Source organism: Esox lucius, chromosome 8, assembly GCF_011004845.1.
Source record: "Esox lucius isolate fEsoLuc1 chromosome 8, fEsoLuc1.pri, whole genome shotgun sequence".
In the NCBI taxonomy this organism is placed as follows: domain Eukaryota; kingdom Metazoa; phylum Chordata; class Actinopteri; order Esociformes; family Esocidae; genus Esox; species Esox lucius.
The window spans coordinates 2,517,969-2,543,634 of record NC_047576.1 but is presented as its reverse complement, the minus strand read 5'-3'; the positions used below and the strand labels follow the sequence as shown (position 1 = coordinate 2,543,634).

The following is a 25,666-nucleotide window of genomic DNA, read 5'->3' as shown; positions in this document are numbered from 1 at the left end:
GGGAGTACTGCACAGACACACACAAGCATACTTGGGAGAGACAGAGGAATGGGGATGTATATTAATAGATAGGGTCATGCCTGGTGTAGCCACTGATCAAGGATGAAGTGACATCAATTCCACAGCACCCCCGGGGGATGGGAGGGAGTACTGCATGCACTTGGTGTCTAGACAGCTGCCTCCATCGCTACCAACATAAATGTGAAGTGGTCATCTCAAAGCCCTACGCCCCAGAACAAGGAGGGCATAGGGCCAACAAGGTGCACCGATAGGAACAGAAAATGTGTTAAAAGAGTTCTCCCCTCACTACCATGGCTTTCCCATGGCCAATCCGTAATAATATATTTCAAAATATCTACCCCACGCGAAGGTGACTAACAGCTCCAAAATATTCTCAATTTCAGCATCAACCTGCATTACCAATAAGGGGGTGAGATTTTGTGGGCTGTCATCACACAGATGTCAGGTTCAGAGACAAACACAGTTACAGGACCTCCGATAAGGAATACACTGATTTGAGTAGTGCTCATTGATCTGGACAGTTTAGCTTTATTATCATGTACAAAGTGCACAAAGGCTGCCCCTTGATCCATCCATAATCCAAACAGATCCAGATACGCTGTCTGAAGCCCTAAACCTCAACACACAAGTCAAATCTTTGCATACAGTATGTAACCCCTGAGGAATTCTGCAGACTTACAGGAGTCCAACCAGTAATATCCAAACAGCTTCACATTCCTCTACCATCGCTGAATATTCGATTAGCTAAGCCCTCCCCTGCACCTACTGTGTGAGATGTCATCACTAGTGTGGGAGCTATATTTAGCGAGCAGCGTTTGAATTATTTAGATGTGTTCCAGGCATCCGGGAGGGAGAAACGTACAGGCCATTCCTGTGTTGATCCGCTGGAATTCATTTAAGAGTTTGGGCTTCTGACTGGATGGTTTTGCTGCCTGTCTTTAGTCAGACCCCCCCCCCCCCGACACCACTACCACCACCATCTACCAAAGGTTCAGCCGAAAGCCATGGCAGTTACTAGGGAGTTGGGAAATGTTTTGTGTCTTGTTCCCCTGGGTTAAAGTGCACTTGCTGTTGACAATAGGAAACCAAATTATGAACAAATTTGAAAAGGAAAAGAAAGAAACTGCAAAAAAAACTGTTTGACAGAGGATAAACTGCCTCATACTTCGTACCATCACAACCTGTATTAACCTAGGTTAGAAAATAATAAAATACGAAGGTAGAAATTTGTTAAAAGCTATAAACCAATATGGATACAGTACTCACACCATTTTGTCTTTTCTACAATCCCTATCCTCCGGGGGATGACAATATTGTACAGAAGTAATTTCACGTTCATGAGGCAAAAGTTAAGTTATCATTGTCATGTGGAAGTCTTTGGAAGAAATCACTCATCGGCAATAATTGACAAAGCATTTGATCATACGTTTTTAAAAGACGATCTGCCTGGTTATGAATCAAGAAAGTTATTACAAAACAGAATTAGCTGTGAACACCGAGTTTGTTCTCAGAAAACACATTTCGCAGTTCAGAGGTGACAAGAACTTTGAAATCAAGGCAATAACAGAGAGATTCCCTTCAATTCCACGCTTCTGAACTTTGCGTGAGGAAAAAGAGATCACATCCTCACGAAACATCCAGCATGATCCCCCCAGAAAACACAAACACATTATTACCCCGGCACAAGATAATCCGCCCAGCCCACCTACACCTTGCCAGAGAACACAGAGAAGAGACAAAATGAGCTACGTACTGGCTTGCAATGTTTTCTGAGATATGTCGTTGGTGAAGGCTCCTATGCCTTTGTTGGAAATGGCGGCCAGACTGAAGTGGTATTCCGTGTTTGCCCGCAGACCCTCGACCACATACGCGGAAGTGGGGTTGAATGTTTTTGTTACCTGTTGGACGGGGAACAGAGGGACTGAGGAAGGCTTTTTGATATACGTTAAAATATCACTGCAGTCTACTTCAACTAGTTCAATCAAATTCAATCAAAATTATTTATAGAGCCCTTTTTACATCAGCAGATGTCACAAAGTGCTTGTACAAAACACCCGGCCTAAAACCCCAAGGAGCAGACAACAGTAGTGTTGAATTCTCAGTAGTTGAATCCTTCTCACAGGAAAAGCCCCTTTAACATTTAATCACTGTAACTGACTGGTAACAATTTAAAAGCAAATATTACTTATTTATTAGTTAGATCAGTGGAAAGGAAACAAGTGACAAGTGGAAAATTCTCAGACAATGTAAGGTTTTTCAGAGGGACAGGTTAAACATCCTCCATAACTTCAATTTTATAATATTGATTTCAATTTTGTTTTCTTTTCTTACAATATTGAACACATCCAGATCTCATGTAAGTCGCCCGTCGTTCCCTTAATCGTGCAATAAATCAAATCCAGTGGTAAATAGCTTGACATTTCTGCCAGCCATTACGACATTGTGGGAGGATAATCAGCCTTCCAATTAACAGCAATGTGTTTCTTAGCCGTTATGAAATGCTAGGTCAATCTCCATTATTATTTCCAAGAAAAAACTAACACGGGTAGAAGGCTGATAATCAACCTACGGACATTCTGAGACAAAAGAGTAAGAATAAGGTCAGCGTTTCACAAGATTTTAACACACTGTACAATGATGTCTTCTTCTTAAAGGCAAAGTCTTGGACACATGTTTTTTTAAGGTCACTTTGAAGAATGGACAACGATATTTTACCTGGCTGCCCGAGTTGCCCTCTTTGTACCGGAGCTCATAACTGACGATCCCCTCCTTATCGTAGGCCGGCTCCCAAGTCAACTCGATGCTTGTGTCAGACACAGCACCAACCTGGAACTTAGTAGGCTGCCCAGGGACTGTGACAAAGAGAAAGGGAATGAGCAACAGCGAACCCTCATTACACGGAACCCTCAAACCTCTGGCTAGGGCATTTCAAAACCAGTACGGGACGTTAACGGATTCCATGTGCCACCCACATTCCTCCCTAGTTACAGCTCCGCCACCCTTTTCATGTCAGGCGCCGGCAGGTACTCGGTGAAACCTACCCGTCGACACAGGCTACCTAGAGCGAGGCTACGGACAACAACGAACCCAGAAAAAAACCCTAACCTCCTTGCAGAACTTTGACGTGGACGGGGTCAGAAAAGGGCCCGTCGCCCACTGAGGTGAAGGCCAGGACACGGACGGAGTAGGTCTCAGACGCCACCAGACTCTTGATGGTGGTGATGATGCTGTCCTGGACGTTGGAGATCTGCCACATGTTCATGGGCTGGGATGGGTCCATGGTGTAGTACACCCGGTACCCTCTGATCTGCCCGTTGGGCTCCTCCGGCTCGTCCCAACGCACCATCATGGTGGTCTGGGAGATGATCCTGACCTGGACGTTTCGGGGCGGGCTGGCCGGGGCCTGTTCCCCCGTCCGGGCCTCTACCGGGTCACTGGGGGGGCCCTGGCCGATGGTGTTGAAGGCCGAGACGCGGATCTCGTACTCAGTGTTGGGGTAGAGGCCCCCGATGCTGTACCGTGTGGTGGTGATCCCATCCACCGTCTCGAACTTGCTGTCAGGAGACTTGGCCCGGTACTGGATAATGTAGTGGGAAACCGGGTCCGGGTTGCCAGAGTCCCAGGTGATGGTGACGCTGGTGGCAGTGGTCTCTGTCACCAAGGGGGCCCCCGGGGGCTTGGGCAGAGCTGCGGAGGGAGGGGTTTGGGTAAGGAGAGTGACTTTTAGATTCACTCCATGGCAAAACATATTAGTCTATACTGTGTTGGTTGTGCCTGAGCAGCGGTGGCTGAAAACAAAGCCAAACAAAGCCCTTATACTTGACAGTGATCTGCCCCCCCCAGTAACCCCCCTGGAACGTGACGGTGATCTGCCCCCCCAGTAACCCCCCTGGAACGTGACGGTGATCTGCCCCCCCAGTAACCCCCCTGGAACGTGACGGTGATCTGCCCCCCCAGTAACCCCCCTGGAACTTGACGGTGATCTGCCCCCCCAGTAACCCCCCTGGAACTTGACGGTGATCTGCCCCCCCAGTAACCCCCCTTACATTTGACGGTGATCTGTGCCACAGCCTCGATGATGCCCAGACTGCTCATGGCCACGCAAGTGTAGTTGGCTGACTCCCGCACGCTGTTGAGCTCCAGAACGTTCCGGCCCACGGGCATCTCGTCCTCCGGCGTCAGGTCCTCAGAGTTGATCATCCACTTGACGTAGGGCATGGGCGAGCCCACGGCCACGCAGGTAATGTTCACGCTGCCGCCCGGCATGATCTCATGACTGGTGGGCGGGATGGAGAAGCGAGGGGGCACGCGCCGCACTGGGAGTGGGGGAGGAGGGGGAGAGGAGGGGGGAGGGAAGGAGTAAAAAAAAAGAGAAAGAAAAAGAGGTAACAAGACAAGCAGATGAAAATGGACCCTTTTGACGGCAACCAACTGAAACCACATCTAGGACGTTGTTCCAGGGCGTCATTTGTCAAATAAAAAGGTTTAAATAATGGGAAAGAATTTAACTAACAAGTACTGCATCAACAACAATATAGATTGACGTTAAAGCAACGATTCATAGCAACAAGGTTCCATTGACCAAAATTTGACCCATCACAGCACAATTAAAGACACAAAAATCTATTATGAGTTTCTCATCTTTGAAAACTGACCTACTCACGGAATATGAATCCACAATGTGCCGTTGACACCCACGAAAACAGTATAAAATATTTGAGTGAGTACTGTATGATCGATGCCATACAGTAAACTGGAAGGTTCCATCCTCTCAGCCACTCACAGTAGACCAGGAAGTAGCCCCTTATAGGCCCTTCCCACGTCCACAGGAAGACTAGGACATTTGTCACGTAGTACTGTAGGCTAGGTCCTCATGCACCTGATTGATAAACAGGCTCATGCTCTTAACCCTAATGGTACCTGCTAGCTAAAGATGAGAAACTTTAATCAGATTTTTGTGGTTTAGGTAAGATCCACTGGACAAAGCCTTTTTAAAATCAGCGGTTCCATTGATAGATGCAGCTATCGTTTCCACAGACAGCATGCATAATAGATCAAGGTAAATCAAGGAGTAAATAATAAATAACAAAACCAGATATAAATTGAGATAAAATGCATTGAGGAATATAACTTAAGGGTCGCTAGCATGCCCAGACAAAGACGATCGGAGGGGAGAAGAGAAGAATCAGATAAAGGCTAGCGCGCAAGGAAAAGAGAGACAGAGAGAGAGAAGGGAGGGGTGGAGGTGGGTGGGTGGAGGTGGGAAACCCACTTCTATGCTGTGTAAGCTTTTCTCTCTAGCCAATGTGACCTAATGTGACAGTTAGTACATTGTCACATCTCAGTCCTGGCAGAAGTTACACAAAGTAAGTACAGAAACAAACAGGTAGAGTGTAGAGTTGCAAACTTCTGGGAACTTTCAATAAATATCCTGGTTTTCCCGAAATTCTGGTTGGAGGATTCCAGATTTCCTGCATATTCTCTCCCAGTTCTAGGAATCTTCCAATGTTGGATTTCGGGAAAAACAGTTTTGAATGTCCCCGGGATATTGCAACACAAGTAGTGTGTTTCTAAGAGGACAGAGAGAGATGCTGTAGTAGGTATAGCTAGAGGAACTATGACAAATATTTCAAAATAGTCAAGAAACAGACCAACAGGAGGAAAAGGAAGAGCTGGAGAAAAGGTACAAGACAATGGATGAATAGGACGAGAGAATTGGCAATGGTTTGAATGGTCCGAGAAAGTTGATCATGGGATGGGGAGGGGAGAGGGTTGGTTAGGCAGTACGTTGGCTTCATGTGGACAATGCACAGCACACTGTATCGACAGACTTGTGATTTGCAATGATATGTGTGATGTAATGGCGTGTGTGTGTGTGTGAGTGAGAGTGACACACACACACACACACACACACACACTGTGCATGAGGCTATGGAGATCATGCAAGATAGGTCCAGAAGGAAAAAGATAAGTGAAACATTAAAAAAAAAAAAAACATTAGAAAAACAAACACAGAACATGTTAGGGCTAAGACTCGGAAACAGACGGACAGACAGACTGACTGGGAAACAGACGGACAGACAGACTGGGAGACAGACGGACAGACAGACAGACTGACAGGCGGGGAGACAGACAGACAGACTTGACAGGCGGGGAGACCGGACACGAGGCAGAACAGAACAGACCCAAGCAGCAAGACAGCAGACTGAAGGTACAGACGGAGAGATGAGACAGTGATGAGCACCAGCATGTATTGTACACGGGTGGGGTCAGGATAGGGGAGGGGTGGTCGGTGAGAGGGAGAGGTTAGGGGGAGGTGGGAGGGGAGAGGTTACGGGGAGGTGGGAGGGGAGAGGTTAGGGGGAGGTGGGAGGGGAGAAGTTAGGGGGATGTGGGAGGGGAGAGGTTATGGGGAGGTGGGAGGGGAGAGGTTAGGGGGAGATGGGAGGAAGAGGTTAAGGGGAGGTAGGAGGGAAGTGTGTGGAGAGAGGTCTGTGGTTGGGAGGCAGGAGGTGAGATGGTAGGAAAAGGTCTGGGGAGAGTGGGAAGGAAGTGGGTGGGGCCTAAGGAGTAAGGAGACTGTGTTTCTGACCAAAGTTTACAAAGAAATTGCTCAAAGTGGGTTCGAGGTCTCACACACTGGGGCTTCAAACCAGAGACTCAACCCCACCTCCTCCAGGGGGGAGAGAGTGTGTAGAGGAAACATTACAAACATACTGTGTCGATCCAAATGGGATTCATTCGATCGTGGTATCAGATAACCCTGACTGTTTTCCTGGGAGAGCACCGCTCAGCTCTCAGCGTACTCCTCTTGAGAAGGATGTACCTGCTTGTGTACTCTACCGAGTGTGCATGTCAATAAAGTAACTCTGGGATGTAATCAATAATACATAAACCAAACTTGTGCCCTAGGAGACATCCAAGACATGTTAATCTCTACCACTCCAGAATCAGAACTACAGGAGCCATTGATTGGTCATAGAATCCTGGCATTATGTTGCCTTTTACAGTATGTGGAAAATGATTAATTAGGCGTTTATTCACACCGGTTTTCAGATTTGTTTGAGTGCGGTCCCTATGCTATGCACACCCACACCAACACTCTCCCAGAGTGCTTCAGAAATCACCTCCATTTCACTGAGAATGTTAATATAATTCAATACCTCAGTGGGTCACCAACCGACCTTGAGGTCCAAGTGCTCTAGTCGCAAAAGGGTCAATATTAGCAGGTGGGATACTATGCTTTTCCCTTAATGATAACACTTTGTAAATGACTTGTGTTCAGCTGTAGTAAATGGCAACTCAAATGCATGTCAAAACAAGACACCAAAAAAAGCTTAACACCAAACACTACATTTTAAACATACAAATCTATTTCGAAAATTGGCTCATATTTCATAAAAAATTCAATGAAAGTGGGCACAAGAAAAGGCAAACACAATGCCAAAAAAAAAGGTTAGCTACTGCTAACACCTTTCATAACAGGTCACGACTGAATCACAAGCAACCTTCCACTCATAGCCATGGATACAACTTTGTCAGGAAGTGGAAGAGGTATTGACCTGTGTGGTTTCAATATTTGACCTATCGGAAACAAAGTCATATCTGTTGACCTGACTATAGATCGTTTCTCCTGATCCTCTGTCCTGTCCTGTTATGGTCGGCATGACACTCATGACAGCTGGTCAACTCTACGACAGCCATTTTGTAGTGTACTACAAGAGTATTGCCCCGAAACCATACTGGAGCCCCTCCCCCCAAAAAGGCCTTATTGAAGAACCAAGGTGAAAAGGTCGTCCCATTCCTCACACAGACATGCATGAGTGTGGCCATGGGATGGGTGACAAAACATCAGTCAGGCAGGCAACCTTCCGTCCATCCACCCACAAGCCTGACAACCAGAACCGGTACAGTCCACAGACGTCACCAAAGCCCATCCATCCATCCAGGCATGCCATTCCCAATCTTGCGTGGTGCCGGACACATACACACAAAACCAAAGAAAGGAAATCCAACTTAAAATCCGTAGAACAGCTATCAGAATGAAAGGCATAGACAACAACTGCATCTGGGAGTGCGCTGCTCAAGGCTCCTTGTCAAGATGTTTCTCAACTTTATTTCTCCTTTTTTATTGGAGGGCTTCGAGGCAAATGGGACTCATGGCCACTTCAATTACCTTCATGTATGCATTTCACTTTCAGCAATTCAATTCCACTTGAATATCAAATAAGACAATTTAAAGTCCAATCCGGTTGAACTGTTTGGACGTTCTCTCCTCCTGGGGCGATGCTCGGCCAATGACCGGGAGCATTGGTGTTGGAGTGAATGAGGTTTTTACAGAGGAAGATGAAATAACCTTTCACCATTCATCACCTGCACTCCTAATAACTTACTGTGACATGTTGTGTAAGTCCCCCTCCTGAGGGATAAGCAAGTGTAAAGCAAACGCAGGTCAAGTCTTTAAGGCGCTCGTGAAAGTAACTACCATATCTCTTCTAACCCTCTGCATTTGCATGGCCTGTGATCAGTTCTGCCCTCAGAATGTCTCCAGACAATTTGGTTAGAACAGAGCATCGTTGGGTCGAGGATAAAGGGCAGGGTGGTTATATCGTATACATCTGACAGGGCAGGGTGGTTATATCGTATACATCTGACAGGGCAGGCTTCTAATTACGGGGGATGTGCTGTTCAGGTGGCTGTTTTTCGAGTGAATGCCCCAGCTCACTACTGTCACCCTGGTGTGGTACTTTATACAAAATAACTGAGTGTTTGGGTGGAGTTTTTATCATGCAGCACCTGGTTCTGCGAGCTCCCCCAAGCAGACGACACAGTTGGTGTATGAACCGCTACAATTTAAAAGCAAACCAGCAATTAACACAAATTGAATCCCAATTGCATTGACACATCTCCTCATTCACTAAGACCAGTAACCCAACCGGGCCAGTAAGACGCAGCGATGGCAACAGACCACTCATTTGGTAACAAATTCGTAATCCCATTTCAAGCCCCAGCGTGGAGAGAAAGACAACACAAGAGGTCTCACAGTGAGCGCTGGTGATGAAGCAGTGAGAGAGAGAACGCCAGAGTACCGCCCCTAACTCCAGGTGGAAGGAGTTCAGCGCCAGAATGGAGGTCGGAAGAAGGTGGACATTATTGGCCATTTTGGTGAGGGCAGTCTGCACTGCCCCAAAATGAAGGGGTAAGCCAAAATAATGTGCAGCCTTTAGTGTCACCTTGAAGCTGAGATTACACCCCCTTGTCACCTGAGGACACAGGCACGATATGGAGATCCTTTATTTACACTTGAGGAGCGAGGCCGAGCACATTTGCATTGAAACCACTGGTGGGGGGGTTGGGGTCCTGTATTAAACCACCTTGGATGCGTCAATGCTAAATAGTCACTATGGGTGGCTCATCAAAATGGAAATTATAATATACGGGATACTGACAGGAATCCTGGCTGAATTCTGATAAGAGGAAACAGTAGGTTCGGGTGATTTCATAGTGCCTCACTTTTTCTATTATCTCACGTGTAGAAGACATTAATGTCTCAGCATGCTGGTGAATAGAAGTAGCCAGATTGGAAATAAAATTGAAAGTTAAAAGTATCCCTGTTTTTTGAGACAAACAAATATGAATTTCTTAATTTTTACAGGCCTCCAAACGAAACAGACATAAGGGATTAAGTAGAGAGCTATCATCTTTAGGAGTCCTCTGAACAAAAGTCTAGCGGGCAATGACAGACGTGTGCTTTGGCCAGCACAAATATGAGGTGTAATCTAGCATTCTAAGAATATAAGGTGTAATCTAGCGTTCTATGAATATAAGGTGTAATCTAGCTTTCTTTCCCAAATTACAGATAAATGCACAGCAGTGCATGCAAGCACATCAAATACCAGGCAGGCGTCACAGTAAACATGCAAACACTCCCATGCAATGCATGCAGCACAGTGTTCCTGACAATCTATTTCACGTTTCTACAAAATGTCTACTACAGACAAACCACATTAAGATATATATCAATATACACATCAGTCTGGGTCTGCAGTGAGGCTAACGAAATTGAAACATGGCAGAAATCTTTTAGACTTTTTTTTTGACTCAGTGGGATCAAGTTATGGTCTGAGGATTGTAAGAAGACAACAATGAGAAACTATCGACCCTGTATTATTCAAGACTTCAATTTGTTCAATTTCTAACAGTGTCTTTTCATCACTAATTGGTGCAAGGTACAGTGAGAACCGACAAACCACTCATTTGCGTCTGAAATGAACAAGAGCAGAAAAAAAAAGAAAGAAAAGAGATGATTATGTACTCTCGCCTAATGAACTGTCTCGCCGAACGGCCACTAAGAAAGAGAATTTCAAAGGGAGTCGGGGCTTTCAGCTGAGACTGGAGAGAAAGAAGACCGCACATGCCGAGAGCATTGCAGGGGAGCATTGTAGGGGATTGTGGGTCAGCGCCAAACCTCAGCCTGTCGAAGCAGTCGGAGGGGAGGGATATGCCAGCGCTGAAACACTGGGTACCAGAGACAAATATTTAGAGAGGATTTAAGAATAGATGCCATGTAGGTGCGACTGAGCATCCCATGTATCCATCCATAACAGCATGGCACTGTTTACAGTTCCGTGGATTTCTATTGGTCAATGGCTTTGAGAGCCTGGTAAATGCCTGGCAACGACCTCAATGGCAACGACCTCTGAAAACATGTCCACGGTGTGAAGCCGGGAGCCCCCCAGCCTTCTCAACAACAGAGGAGACTCTGGAAACACTAAAGGGCAAAAACGCAGGCGAATACATCTAGGAAACTTCAAACTAAAGCCAATAAATACCAAGTCCTGGGAGACATGCAGAGGCGATGTGTTTCATTATTTATTCTTCTCCTTCTGTGTTGGCGAGCACACACGCAGGGGGGTGACCCCGTCTCTCGTAGGACGCCCACTTGGTCGGCCTACGTGGGCGATCTCCACCACGGGCACAGCTCTCCAATCTTCCTCAATAATTAAAGTAGACTATTTTGTTGCAGTTGGAACGTAACCCAGTTCAGGACAGTTCTGGGCCTAAACCTAAGAAGAACCCGTAGTACCGGACTAATGCCGAGGAAAACAGTAGAACGGGGACTAATACAGAGGAGAACCGTAGACAGATAGCTACATGCAGACAAAACGAAAAAACTAAAGCAGTCCTGGAAGAAAAAGTCTCTGAGCATGTCTGCTACCGCTTCTGCCTGAATGAAAGGAGCGATACGCCTGATCAAACAAACCTACTGAAGCTCATGTAAGTCTGTCGCCCAAAGACACTCTGACCTTGTCCAAAATCCATGTAATGTATTAATAAGCTCAATTTAGAGGTACCATTTTCCAGATGGGTTCAGTTCTTTGGGTGGCCAGAGATTTAATACAGATCTGGCTCTGATTCATCTTAATTCATGCTCTAAACTAGCAGAAAAAGCCTCACAGGCCAAAAAGACAAAAAGCTAGAGTCAAGGAACTCGGTTTCGCCACGCCGACTCAACGCAACCTGCATTGGTCCGCAAGTCATTTGGCACCCTCTCCGTGCCGCGGAGAGAGGGATTATGAGGTAAACATAAACAACAACAAAAAATGCTCCGTATTTGTTTTTGTCCAATTTGAGAACCTTCATTACCTTCCTTGCATCAATTTGAAAATCTACTCAGACAGGCAAGCGGAAAAGGCAACAGAATGAATAATGAGGCCGTTTTTGATTGAGCCTCCCGACTGAAGGACAGGCAGTCAGGCAACAAACCAATCGCGGTTGATTGCTGTGGTTGGAAAATAGAGAACACCTCTGTGCCCATGTAGAATTCATTATAAATGCTATTGATCTTGGTGATACTGTAAAAGGCTCCTCTAATAGCGATGCAAAATCCCCACTGGAATCGAGTCAAATCGGGTGTTTGGGAATATATGGTTATAACAGAAATGACAGGAACACAGGCTGCATTCACACATTATTTCATCTAGCATTAAAATTAATGTAGCGACTCGAGAAGCAACAGCTTTGCTGAAGAAATAACAAACAATCACAAACAAAAGGATCACAAGTAACACATTGTTTTCCTAAAGAAACAGGAAGTTCAAAAACGCAACAAAACAAAGGAGCACACACGACACCAACACAACCATACAAAAGGAGAAACTAAAAGGAGTAGCCATTTTAGGTCTTAATTAGATAAACAGTGGGTGGGAATAACAGAAGAAGGAGAGAGCAGGAAAAAAAACACTAGAAAGAATGCATAAAGAAATCACAACGCCCAAAGGAATTCTGTTCAGGCATGCAAAGCGCAGTTACATTCTCCCATCATGCATCAGGCCCTGTTTTCCTAGTGCTGGGTTTCCATGACAACAAGTGCACGAAAGCTATTCAGAGCAAAAGCAATACCAAAGGATGCAAACGAGAAAAGGCCCCGCAATGCAAACTTAAAAATAAGGAAGCAAAACCCAAAGTAAGAGGGTTTGCTTAAATCTGTTCTTTTTTTTTTAAGAATATAAAGAATAAAGAAAATTGTCCTTCATAATTATTTAGCAGTTTTGATATAATTTGTTTAGGATTTCTTCAAATTAATAATGAATCGAGCTTTGCAATAGATAGGTAAAATTTCAAACATGTTTTTTATGTGGGTAAAAAAAGTAAAAAAGAAAAAACACACCAACCTTCTCGAAGCTCTGAGGGATGTTAAGGGGTTGATGCAGAACACAATGACATGAGGAGAAGAGAAAAATAGGGGAAACACAGAGAGAGTAAAAAAGGCCACCTCAAGGTGTTTAGCTGCAGCTACATTTCTCTTGGTTTTTTATTCTTCTTTTTTCCTGATCCCTGTCTCCCGTGTCAGTGACAACCCAGTGACGACCGTCTTTAAGACACTCGCCTGGCCCCTTCAATAAGCTTGACCCAAAACAATCAGATTCACCCCAGTGGCCGTCTGTTAGGAAAAGCGGGACGCCACTGGAGCCAAATCAAGCGTATCAGCATTATCAAAATTCACAAGCTACATAGCCACCCATGGTGTTCCAATAGTGGCCGAATTTGCTTTCATTAGAGAAGAAAACTAAATAAAGAGAAAATAAAGAGAAAATAAAGAAAAATAATGAAACAAACCAAGAAATAAATAACAAACAAATAAAAAAACTAAAGAAGGACAGTTTGTGCGAAAATTAGCAGCTGCAGTATTGAAATATTTACTTCAACCAGGTGAATAGGAGCAAGCCAAAAACGATGTTTTGGAAACAACGGCTTGATTTTGGAATGGCCAATAGCCTCAGTTTCATGAGATAGTAAGGTCAGAAGTACTGTAGGGTAATGTTCAGTTACACTACGAGGGCAACTGTAGCTGCTAATTTCAAGTGCAATTTAATTTGTGAAGAAAACATACTAGTCAACATTGAATATTAGAATTGATTGACAAATTAAAACCCAAAACACAGTTGACACAATCACAGATCACATGTGCCACTGGATCTTCTTTTGAAACCATCCTGGTACTTCAGGAAAGTGAACGGTGCTGTTGCTTGTGGAGATGGCAACAGTTACTGCATCTACACTAAGTCTTTGCAGAGCTACTTGAATAGTGAACTCTTTGTGTTCACATTCTAAGCATTCCAAAATGTTCCCAATAAATATCTGTTTGTGACTTCATTCGGAGCTCTTCACTTAGTTGAGGGTATGTGGGCCTTTTATCACACCTGACTGACACTGAGGACTGGTGATACTGTATTAGGACTTCTAAGTCCCTGCTAGGCATCTTCTTCTGAAGGCCAGCAAAATAGCAATAATAGAATGGCCTCCCTGACCCATTTTATAATGTGAGAGCTGTGAATTATTTAGTGGGAACAAAGTTTTTTGGTACACTGCGGGTACAAACTGAGCTGATATGTAAGGCATCTTTTTTAATATGCACAAAATAAATAATACATGACTAAAAATGCATCTCCCACTACATTAAAGCTGCCTCACGAGGGATTTATTGTCTTTTGGCATTTGCGGTAAAGACTAATCTTTCTCCTCATTAGTTTAGTAAGGAAATTAAGTGTTTACTCAGATCGATTGTTCATCATATCTTCACAATTTCAGACAAAAGACCCTGAATTACGTACTTTAAGATAAAATAACAAAGTAACAGCAATGTGGGAATACTAGCATTGGATGAAAAAAGAGCAGAAGTAAAGAACAAGTACAGTGTGTTTACTTGTTTCCACTAGCGATTCTGTAGGCCGCAGGTTTCAAACACATTCAACAGAGGCCCGTGTCTGCAGGTGCTCTCCTTCTCTGTACTTGACTGGTGAACTAAGAACACCAAATAGTTTAAGGCTCCCCACACCTGGTTGTCTGAGGTGGCCTAGGTCTTAACTGGACACCAATTGAATGGAGAAAGCCAAAACAAGCAGACAGAATTCCCTCTGTGGAGTGAGTTGGACCCCTCCTTGATGTAGGCATTGCCTATGTTTAATGCCGAATAAACCATTTCTCTTAATCTGAAAGGAAGACTGGGGGTTGGCATTTTGATTGGCTTGCACCAGGCTTTGCCACCCAATCAAAATCAGACTTACCGTCACATCTCTGTGCCTGAAAATCCCATGAAAAACAATTCCTTGGAGACTGATTTCATGACCATTACTTAGAATAATGACATGGGTGTTTTATAGCAAACACGTTTTAAAACCCTTCACTATCGGCCACTTGCTATACTAATTACTGACCACAAACGTTGAGGTCGTAAAAGCATGAATTTCCATTTCAGCTGTTTAGGTTAGGTTGAAAAAACACCAAGATTAAAAGAAACCAGACGGAATTGAACAATATAACAGGTGAAAGGTTAGCTGGCGGGATAAAGTTAAATTACCACTTAAGGGGACAAGATACTATAATTGCTCCCACAACGATTATATCAATCATTCAGATGTGAAAATAGGTTAACAATGTTTTATTCAGAGGAACTGTCTTGACCCCACGTTCACCCATATTCAGCAGGACTTCCAAGGACACTTAGACAGCGCTACCCTGTGGCAGCCATTTTGGTAGAAGGAGTAGAATGTTTTCTGGCCTCCGTCTTTGTTGCGCCCTACCTCGCACATATAGATTGGCGGGGGACGAGTAGCGCACTCCTTCCACGTTAGAAGCCACGCACTCGTACTTCCCCTGGTCTGTCTCCTCGCTGTTCTCGATCTGCAGGGCACCTGGGAAAGACAACATCCCGAAAAAGACAAAAAAAAGAGAGACAGAGAAGGAGAGAGAAAGAAGAGGGAGGAATGTATATTGTTAGTAATCCTTTAATGGCAGCAAAGTCTGAAAGTGAACTATCCCTAAAAAAGGTCCTTAACACTTGTTCATGCTGCTGCAAAACTCTAGCCTTGCTAAAACTCAACACAATTAAACTGGTAAACTGAATGTCTACTTGAAAACGTGTCATTTAATGGGGAATATAATGTATCTATTTTTTTAAATCAATCACCCACGATAGTGGGTGCCCCGGGTGGCGGTGTGTTGTGATAGACAGCATACAGACACTGACTGAGAGGTTGAGACTGAATGGAAATAGACAGATTGCCCTTCACTCAGCACTCACCAGGGGAGTGTGGGAGGTCATGGGAAGATCTACAGACACGTGGTTCATCAGTTCCTGTCCAATACAAGCAACTCTGAAGTGCTCTGCTTAGCGCAGCGTTTCCACTGCCTGCCGAAGCCCCAAAGCGTACATAATTGCTAAGGGTGAGATAACTAATTGTGTACGCAGGTCTCAGTACAACAGCAGTGCCCAGAGTGACTACAACTACACCCTCTTCAACCTGAGCACCTCCCTGGTAGAAGAAGAAAAGTTGAAAGTTGAAAGTGAAATAGTAAGATGGGTTCAGGTTGAACAGTAACAGTAAAAAGGTGGACACGGACGCCAGTAGAAGGTGGACACGGAATACTGGATGTCAGATAATTCCTGGTTAACGCGCAGCGACAGCGTCTGCTCATGATATCATCAGGGCCTCTGCCTGGTGTTTCACGCTCAGATCTCCATCCTCCCTGACAAACAGAGCGTCAGCCTTCAATTGCATTTAGCCGAGGCACATCAGGAGTACCTCCTTTACTGCACTGGATCGCCAGGCTCACGGGCGCCATCAAACACTGACACAGATACGCGCAACATCGCGAACGCGTTAAAGCGCCCCCTAGCGCTCAGGTGGAAATTGGTTCCTATAAAGACTATGTTATATGGTTAATGATTCTGGCCTAAAAGCCTGCTTCATTGTACAATGGGATCTCTAGTATCCTCGAACACTCACAAAATCAGACACTCCACTCTACAATTGGGGGGGGGGGGCTTATCTGACCTTGTGCTTACATGAAACTAACATTGTCTACCCAGAGGAGAGCAGGTGGTGGGTTTTTTCGATATGTGCGTCCGACCTGATTTTCTGTTTGATGTGAGCTCAGGGCATTGAGCGCCAGAATCGCGGCAGGTGGGCTGGAGCGTGCTCAGAGGCCTCCTCGTTTGGACAGCAGGGGGTTCGGCTATTAACAACCATGCGAAGCCCAACATGAGAACAGACACTTCCAGAACCTTCTGCCGGGAGTGGATCAGCACTCTCTGTGGCCGAGTTGAGCTCTGAAATCGCTCAGTTAATTGAAGACCAGGGGGAGATTTTTTTAATGCCTCCATAAAGCACTGGGGAAAGATAAACCTTAGCCAGGGAGCTCTGCCTCCTCCTCTGTGACTACAGATCCTTGGACAGGCCCTCTGGCCAAAACAATGGCTGTCACTCATCTGCTTTTTCCATTGATCTATTTTGTCCCCATATGAAACATTTTCTATAAAAAAATTTGCACAGGAACTCTCAAAGAAAGGTAGAAACAGACTGAAAATACTTAGCGGTCTATGTCTCTGAAAGGCTGCGTAAAAAATGATTGGTATGATAAGCGTTTTCTATCTGTCGCATTTTGATACATGAGCAATAAAAGATTAAAAAACAAACAGATCAATTATAAGCAGTGTGGCGGCCAAAGGAGCCATCTTAAAGACCAGTAAGCGTTTCTTAACTAATACCCATTCGTGCCATCTGCATCTATTTCTTAACCATTTTCCAGCACCCACCAACCATCAATGCCATTAATGTTATTGATTGTTTGTGTAAAACCTTCCTGTGTCCAAGTGAGAAAATCACAAGATGACTACACAAACAGCTGAACCAAGTGAATTATACACTAATTAAAATCAGCGAGAGGATCCCGTGGATTTAGCTTTTTGAGTTGATGAGCGACGCTGGATTATTTCGTTATCTGTGCTTCACTCTTTTAGGTAAGACTCCTTGCCATGAAGCAGGCACCCACTGACTTCATTACATATTTGCAGCCAACATTTCAAAGTAGATATAAGTAGTACAGAGATTCTTTAATGTTGGAAAAGCTGGCAAAATCACTACTCTATTCTATTTCAAGTCACTTTCTCCCTCATCTGTCAGTCTCTTTATCATCAAATCGCTTGCCGGAACAGAGCCTGAAATATCTCGGCAAAATAATTGATGCTTTTCTTTGCTGTTGCATTGTGCTATAGCTCGTATATATTTTGAAATGTTTCTCCAACTCTTGTGCAAGTCATCTCAAATTGTGTCTGCCAGTGGCAACGAATGTCGTTGTATTACAATGGCGATAATTTATATTCAAAAGCTTTTTGCATTAATTCACTGTGCTCAGCACGCTCTCCCTCAATGCCCCCCTACCATTTCTCCATCTAAAACATTGCTAATTCCATCCTTTGACCATGCAGTCCTGGCCAACAGAGAATAGCGTCTTAAAAGACAACAGGCCCTGAAGCTATTTTAACATGCTGGAATCCAGACAAAAATGGGTTTGATGTACCGTTTTTTGCGACGCTCAACCCACCGCCTTCTGCAAATCCCCCCTACCAACTCCCCCCTTTTGTATGATCGTTTTTTAATGACTGTTTTCCGTGTATTTTGCATAATTGCACTCAGAGTACTCCGGCAGAACCCAAGGTGCCTGTAGCTTTGCTGAGCGTGCTCGGCCAGTGGCGTTGCTTGATGTTTTCAAGACGCGAAAAAATTACACGAATAAATAATAAAAGCAACAAATTATCTGGCGCCAGCAAGTGGCGGTATGCACAAAGCTCCACACGGACACACAATGGGGGATTGGAGATACAACCCGAAAGTGTATCTTTAAGATAAACAGCAATTTTACAGTGACGCTGGCACAATGCCCCTCCAAACACGTAACCAAAGTTCTCCCTCCTTCTCCAGCTGTGAAAGCCTTATCACAGGCACAACAATGGGCACATTAATAAAGACTTCCGGGCGGGTGTCTGGTTCCTTTCATCTCCTCGGCGGAAAAGGACTGCTTGCCGCAACGCGCGTCTGAGGAGCAATGTGGTGGATTTAGCACCTCCACAGCACCACAGGAGCTATGGAGACAAGATGGAGTCTCTCATTCGCGAATATCCCCAAATAACCTCAAATCCCCAAATAACTCCCGACTCCCTTCGGACAGCCTCCGCACAGCCTCGTCACCAGAGGAAATGTTGACGTTGAGGGGGGTCTCAGGAGTCAAAGTCAGCTATGAAACTAGTTCCCCTCTAGGTACTTCCACTGCCCTACCGAGCAGGCAGAGCAGCATCACCACATAGAGCGACCTGAGAATAATGATTTCAGATCAGAGGCCAATCACTTTTACCCTGACCTTTGATCGTGGCCATGACCTTTTCAAACGGTACATCCATTGTTTCCATCCAATAAATCCTTTTTATTACTTATTTTCGTACTTTTATGTGGCTGTTGGTTCCAGTCAGTTTGCCACTTGCATGAAAGAGCGGTCAGTCATACCGAGGGGAACTGCTGAAACTGCGCTCCCCGTAATACAAATGCAAAAAGCCGTGGTTCTCATGGTTGATGGGTTTTCCCCCAGTTTCACAGTAAGATTTTGCCGTTTTTTGCAAACACGATTCCTCCCTCTGCTCCATAATACAAACCAGCCAAGGCAGGATATTTGTCCACATGATGAAGTACACATTTAATGCATCAGAAATGTAAGTTACTTATTTCAGACCAATTTTGCAGTTAGTTGCGCTCTTTTGCTTGGTAGGATAAAGGAGGCCAGGTGTGATAACGAGAGGCTGTCTCAGGCACATTCCTCACAGACACCTGGGGGGCTATTAGGATGGAGCCGCAATGGCGACAGAGAGGAGGAGAGAAGGGAGGAGGAGAGAAAAGAGGAGGAGAGAAGGGAGGAGGAGAGAAGGGAGGAGGAGAGAAGGGAGGAGGGGAGAAAAGAGGAGGAGAGAAGGGAGGAGGAGAGAAGGGAGGAGGGGAGAAAAGAGGAGGGGAGAAAAGAGTGAGAGACAGGGAAGGGGGCTGGCACAGACTAACGATTAATTCCAGAAAGTGCACTGCGCAAGCTTGTCTGTATGTACCTCCTCCCACTTGTGCAATTCAATTAGCGTGGGTTGGCAGGACGCGACCGGCTTGTTTTGGACCTCAACGAGATGGCTGGGTGCGGTTTTAAAGGGCCTCTACACTTGACATCAAATCTTCGTCATTTTCGGGTAACATATTAATTATCATCTCAATCCACCAGCAGGTTATGAACCCTGATATTGGCCAATAACTGAAGGAAAAGGCATTATTTTTGGTAGCTTTAATGCCTCTTCAGCTGATGCCAAACATTAGTAATTAGTTAGTTAATTAGAAATATACTGAACTGGATTTGAGATTAGCATGAACTACTTACATTTGCAATCAGGCTGCCGTCCTGTTGCTGAGGTAAATAGAGAGACAAAACGGCTCAAATAACTAGGGTCAATCTGGCTCGTCCTATTGGCTATCCGGTGGAACTCTGTAATACTGTTGGGAACGAAATGGTCGCTTCACACCCGGCTCTTTACTGAAATGTTTTTTTGCATGCTTGACACAGCTCTCTATAAATGTAATCCATTTCTACCAGACTCCTATGTTTTTTGGGAAGCTGAATAAAGATGACATGACAAACATGACAAAGCTGGTAAGATTGGTGTCAAATGAATTTGCGGCATGTAGCACAAGGAGATTATATTCCTTAGCAGGAGAATTTAATGAGCAAAACAATTTAATTGTTTAGCAAAAACAATCTACGTATATAAGTACGTTTTGATCCTGCTTAGAAAGTCTGAGACATCCTTGGTGCAACAAGGGGAGAAATGCTTGGAGCAACATTTCTCAAAATAGCAATGAAGGTTTATGGATCAAAAGGATCTATCAAAGTAGTGAAATAACAGATTTTTTTAAGTACTGTAAAATTTGGTTAACTGTCCCTTTAACACTGACTGCAGAGCTTCTTTAACACGGACTGAATATCTTAAAATTGTTTTTTCTCTGTACAAGCTTGTTTTATGTTCCAAATCATCCTGTCAATTCTCCTTCTGACTCCATCACTCTGCTCCTCTTCTCTAATTTGATCACATTCTGAAGTCCTTTCCGTGATTAGTTATAGCCACGCCTTAGAGAACAGAACAATCAATCCACAGTCCGGGAGAAACACCGGCTCCCAACTGTGTTGGAATAACTGTCAAGTGCACTTTCCCAAATGAAAGGGTCCGGGGGGGGGTAAACAGATAGAATAAGGACAAAGACAGAGAGGAGATGAAGGGAACAGCCATTGGAGAAATACACTGGCAAGGAAAGGTGACAGCCCGGTAGAAACCTGGTGCCTTCTTTATCGTATTCATGCCATGACAATGCTCCACCAACAAACCAAGGTCGTTAGACGTGAGTGCACCAGCAGGGGGCGCTGAGACATGATGCCGTAGATTTCAATTGCCACCTGGCTGCTCGTAGGGCTCTTCTGCAACTTGCAAAGAACCACGTGGAGGAACACCGCTGCCTTCCTCCAGTCCAGCTCTAAGTCACCCTTGCATGGCAGGAGTGAAGCCGATAGTTTGGTCAAAGTTTCTCTGGGATTTGTTCACTTGCTAACCCCTTTAATACACGCAGGAGGTAAATAACAGGGATCCAGAAAAACCATGCACTACACCATTTGATGTGGCTTTAAGGGACACTAGTTAATAATTTATCGATTCTCATAGAATCTCAGAGCGCCTCAAGAGCATTTTTCCATGCTTCCACCAACCTTTTAGCTTTTATGTCCCCGCAAACCACGTGTCCTCATAATTCACCCGTGATAGAGGAGACAGACACCCACCCATGGCCCTCTGACTCCCACAACTGGGTTCTGCACTCTGGGAATGACTGTGGTGAAGCTTCCAGTCGGGGGAAAATCTCAGACATGGATCGCCAATCTCATTATGCAAAGTTCAGAAGTCACACTCACTTTTCTTCGCAGCAATTTGATTTATGGGGACCTTTTATGGGAGATATTATGAGTATGGTCCTTGGCTGGTTTGTGTGGTTTGAGGATTTCTCCTTCATGTCAAGGGGATGGTAGTGTAGTAGGATTGTGTTTTAATGTCTATGGGCTCTCATGAATGGAAATGAAAAGATACGGTCGGTGAAGCTCTTTAACTAGCAGGCTATCACCTCTCAGAGTAATAAAGCTAAAAGAAATAGAAACAAACAAAAAATACAAACTTGTTATTTACAGTAACATCCTAACCACTCATCCCTGCCTGCCACTACTGGCAAAATACTAAAAACGGACAGAGATGGGTTTACCTACCTGCTTCTACCTGTGAAGAAAGCCATCTGATTACAAACACAGAGTTCTACTTTAAAACAAAACAGTAAAAATATAAACCTTAGTAAGAAATTGCTTCAAATGTGCCACAGTGAGAAATTCGAAAACAGAGTGCGAGGGAACAAACGTTTGCTTACTTTAACTGTGCACATCATTTACCACATCCGCGGTAGCGAAAATACCCCATGATTTCCCCCTTTTTACATTCAGCCGTGACATCTTCTCCCTTACAGCCCACCATGGTATGCTGTTCAATGCCCTGGCCAAAGCCATCACTGAGTCGTGCCACACCACAGCAACGGAGTGGGGGGAGGACGGGAATCAGATGTAATTTATGCAAGTTTCTCCGACATTCCGGGAGCATCTCCTGCCTGGACTCATAAGGAGGCGAGAGCGAAGCGGAACATTAACATACATTATGTGACCACTGCGTTGGCCGCCTCTGCGACAGGAGAGGATATCAAGGCTGACAGGGCGGATGGTTGGGGGGGGGGGGGGTGATCAGTTTATTCCCAGCTCCTATTAGCCTGCTAAGATCCACACACACACCCTGAAACCCACCCGCCATCTCCAAACATTTTGAAATCTCAAAAGGCAAGAGCAAACAAAACCACCCCAAAAACCAGATTCTTTCATCAGATTGTCGCTGATTGCTAACCCTAACTCTGAGGGAATAAACAAACACGGAACGCACACATACATATATATACACACACACACGTACACGAGTACACACATATACGAGTACACAAAACACGCCAAGGATGAAATGAAACACAAAAAGGGAGAAACAGACAAATAAACATGGACAAGAACACTGAGGACAAAATATGAATGTTAGCTGGAAATTGAAAGGGCCTGATTTGTTTTGAAGGAGGAGCTTACTGAGTTTAGTAACCTCATTTGAACAGGGGTGGTTTAGTCATGTTAGATTACAGGTTAAGGTTCAGTTTGGTTGTTAGTTAGCATCTTACCTCGGATGGGGGTACCCTCTGGAAGAAGAGATACACAACGTTAGAAGTAACCAAGAGTTATATTGTTAGGTCAGTCAATCAGTTCCGTCAGTATCAAGGGTTTAAGTGTTTATCATTGAAACGTGCTCATTGACCTCCCACTGCTGCTCTTACAAAGGAACAAAAACTGGTGTGGCATGTAAATTCTTCCCATCTCCCTTCACCTCTTACTCTCTTTTCCTTCCCCATACTAGAGTGGACATCCTGGCTTCTCATTCTGGAGAGAGGCTCGGTCTCGCCGTGTGTTTTATCACCTCCCCGATCCCCAGAGGTAGGGGGAGCAGACATGGGACTTGCCGTACGTCTACGGGCCCGCTAACGTCCCCCAGAAAAACCTTTCACAGCCAAGAGACCTTGTGATCGGCGAGTCAACCCACTGACAGCTACGGCTGCTAATACCAGACTACCAGGGCTCCGGAGAAAGGGGGCTGGGCAGAGGCTACGTAATGGGTGTACGGATGGCGCCTAATTGGGTGGCTCTACCAGAGACCTGAACTGCCTGCTCCTCGACCTATGTCCCCTATGGAGCTGTGTGACTCAGCCTGGCTCCCTCGTCACCTTGATGTCCTCCCTGTTTAGTTAATATTCTGTTTCAGTCCCTGCTGTTGTCTCCATTACCTCTTGTTTGTTTCACACCATCACACTTCCCTATCTCATCGATTATCCTTCTTTCCAATGTACCTCCTTCTTTCTCCTGTATTTCTCCTCTCTACATTTCTACATTCCTCCCTCCCGCGTCCGGATGAGTCAGAACAGCAGACTCATAGTGCTCTGCCCCGGGCTGTCCCCTGGGAATGCCACCAGGGCGGCGCCAGCCCAGTGGAGGTGCCCTACTTAGCGACGGGGTAAAAGGTCACAGCAGCCTGTTGTGGCTGACTCTAAAGCCCCGGCCTGTGTGCTAAAGTGACTATGGGGAGTTGGAATCATGGGCACAAAATTGATCCCAAAAACCGACAGAGCAGGCAAGTCTGAGACAAAACCATTGTGGCTGTTACTTGCATCTTCAGACACAAACTAATAAATCCCAGGTATTCTCGACCTCCTGTCCTCTTAAAATTAAAGGTGAAACCTAAAGGTAACCCTTACATCACAATGTTAACATTACACTAACCTGGATTTTCTGTGGAATCTGACTCCGTGGCTGTGGAATCTGACTCTGTGGCTGTGGAATCTGACTCTGTGGCTGTGGAATCTGGCTGTGTGGCTGTGGAATCTGACTCTGTGGCTGTTGAATCTGACTCTGTGGCTGTTGAATCTGACTCTGTGGCTGTGGAATCTGGCTGTGTGGCTGTTGAATCTGACTCTGTGGCTGTTGAATCTGACTCTGTGGCTGTGGAATTTGGCTGTGTGGCTATGGAATCAGACTCTGTGGCTGTGGAATTTGGCTGTGTGGCTGTCGAATCAGACTCTGTGGCTGTGGAATCTGACTCTGTGGCTGTGGAATCTGACTGTGTGGCTGTGGAATCTGACTCTGTGGCTGTGGAATCTGACTCTGTAGCTGTTGAATCTGACTGTGTGGCTGTTGAATCTGACTCTGTGGCTGTTGAATCTGACTCTGTGGCTGTGGAATCTGGCTGTGTGGCTGTGGAATCAGACTCTGTGGCTGTTGAATCTGACTCTGTGGCTGTGGAATCTGGCTGTGTGGCTGTGGAATCAGACTCTGTGGCTGTGGAATCTGACTGTGAGTAACAGTTTTATGGTTGTAAAAGCTAGTGACAACACAATAATGTACCAAAGCCACCGTCATGTTGATCAAACGTTATTTTTAACAGCTTCCGTGTGAGAGATATTGTTCCTGCTCTGGGTACAGAGCACTTCTTAGTTCTGTCAGCAGTGGGAAGGTCTCCGTCTTGAGCTTGACTTTTTTGCCTGGTTTTCGATTCTCTGTGGATATCACAGCCACAGAAATATGGGCATGGTACCTAAATGGCAGTTTCCTCGAAAATCAGGCAAAACATTACTTTTTTGGTTCAAAATACCCAACAGCAAAAAGGGGAAGAGGGATTGTTAAATTGTTAGAGTTAGAGTTTAAGGGCAGCAGAAAAGCTTGTGGATTTTTTCGTTCTCCAGTGAAGTCAGGACTTCACTTAGGAGTAAGGGGTAACTAGTTAAGGTTGGGTTAGATAGGGTTAGGTTAAGGTTAGGTTAAGGTTAGGTTTGGTTAAGGTTAGGTTAATAAAGCAGGATTGTATAAACGAGGTTTGCCAACTGTGGATCCCGAGTAAGAAAGATAGGATAGGAACAACATTAAGAATAGTAAAGTTCAAAGTTATTGGTTCCATAAAAAACAATAAGAAATTTTCAAATCCTGAAATAAAGCATGAAAACCTGCAACGGCAAACTCATTAAAACATGAAGGAAGGAAGAGGGAGAAAAACAGGAACATGGAAAGCAAAAGGACTCCCAGATACTAACTATTTGACCTATCAATCTCTTAGAGCCTAAGCCTTGTCAATTATACCCAGGAAACAGTATGCAACATAGCTAGAAGTGGTGCCATTGACGGCGCAACGCCTCCAACCACACTTACAATCCTTAAATAAGTGAAGAAACAAAGAGGCTGTTTGTAGATGTGGCGAGCTGTCCAGAGTCTGGTTGTAGATGTGGCCAGCTGTCCAGAGTTTGGTTGTAGATGTGGCGAGCTGTCCAGAGTTTGGTTGTAGATGTGGCGAGCTGTCCAGAGTTTGGTTGTAGATGTGGCGAGCTGTCCAGAGTTTGGTTGTAGATGTGGCCAGCTGTCCAGAGTCTGGTTGTAGATGTGGCCAGCTGTCCAGAGTTTGGTTGTAGATGTGGTGAGCTGTCCAGAGTCTGGTTGTAGATGTGACCAGCTGTCCAGAGTCTGGTTGTAGATGTGGCCAGCTGTCCAGAGTCTGGTTGTAGATGTGGCGAGCTGTCCAGAGTTTGGTTGTAGATGTGGCGAGCTGTCCAGAGTTTGGTTGTAGATGTGG

The 25,666-nt window shown here is 45.0% G+C and overlaps 1 protein-coding gene across 23 annotated transcripts in view; it reads right to left on the bottom strand.

Annotated features, from left to right (window-relative positions):
* ptprsa (protein tyrosine phosphatase receptor type Sa) overlaps positions 1 to 25,666 on the bottom strand; it is a 237,838-nt gene that overhangs the window by 70,874 nt on the left and 141,298 nt on the right. For 16 of the 23 annotated variants that reach the window (XM_034293796.1, XM_029121676.2, XM_029121677.2 and 13 more), the window contains 7 exons: positions 22,680 to 22,697; positions 15,105 to 15,215; positions 12,696 to 12,707; positions 4,068 to 4,337; positions 3,127 to 3,708; positions 2,737 to 2,873; positions 1,775 to 1,919 (listed from right to left, as the gene is read on the bottom strand). In XM_034293796.1, coding sequence (XP_034149687.1) covers positions 1,775 to 1,919; positions 2,737 to 2,873; positions 3,127 to 3,708; positions 4,068 to 4,337; positions 12,696 to 12,707; positions 15,105 to 15,215; positions 22,680 to 22,697 — 1,275 coding nt within the window. The remainder of the gene's footprint in view (positions 1 to 1,774; positions 1,920 to 2,736; positions 2,874 to 3,126; positions 3,709 to 4,067; positions 4,338 to 12,695; positions 12,708 to 15,104; positions 15,216 to 22,679; positions 22,698 to 25,666) is intronic. The other 7 variants (XM_029121686.2, XM_029121690.2, XM_029121693.2 and 4 more) reach the window with 3 other exon arrangements.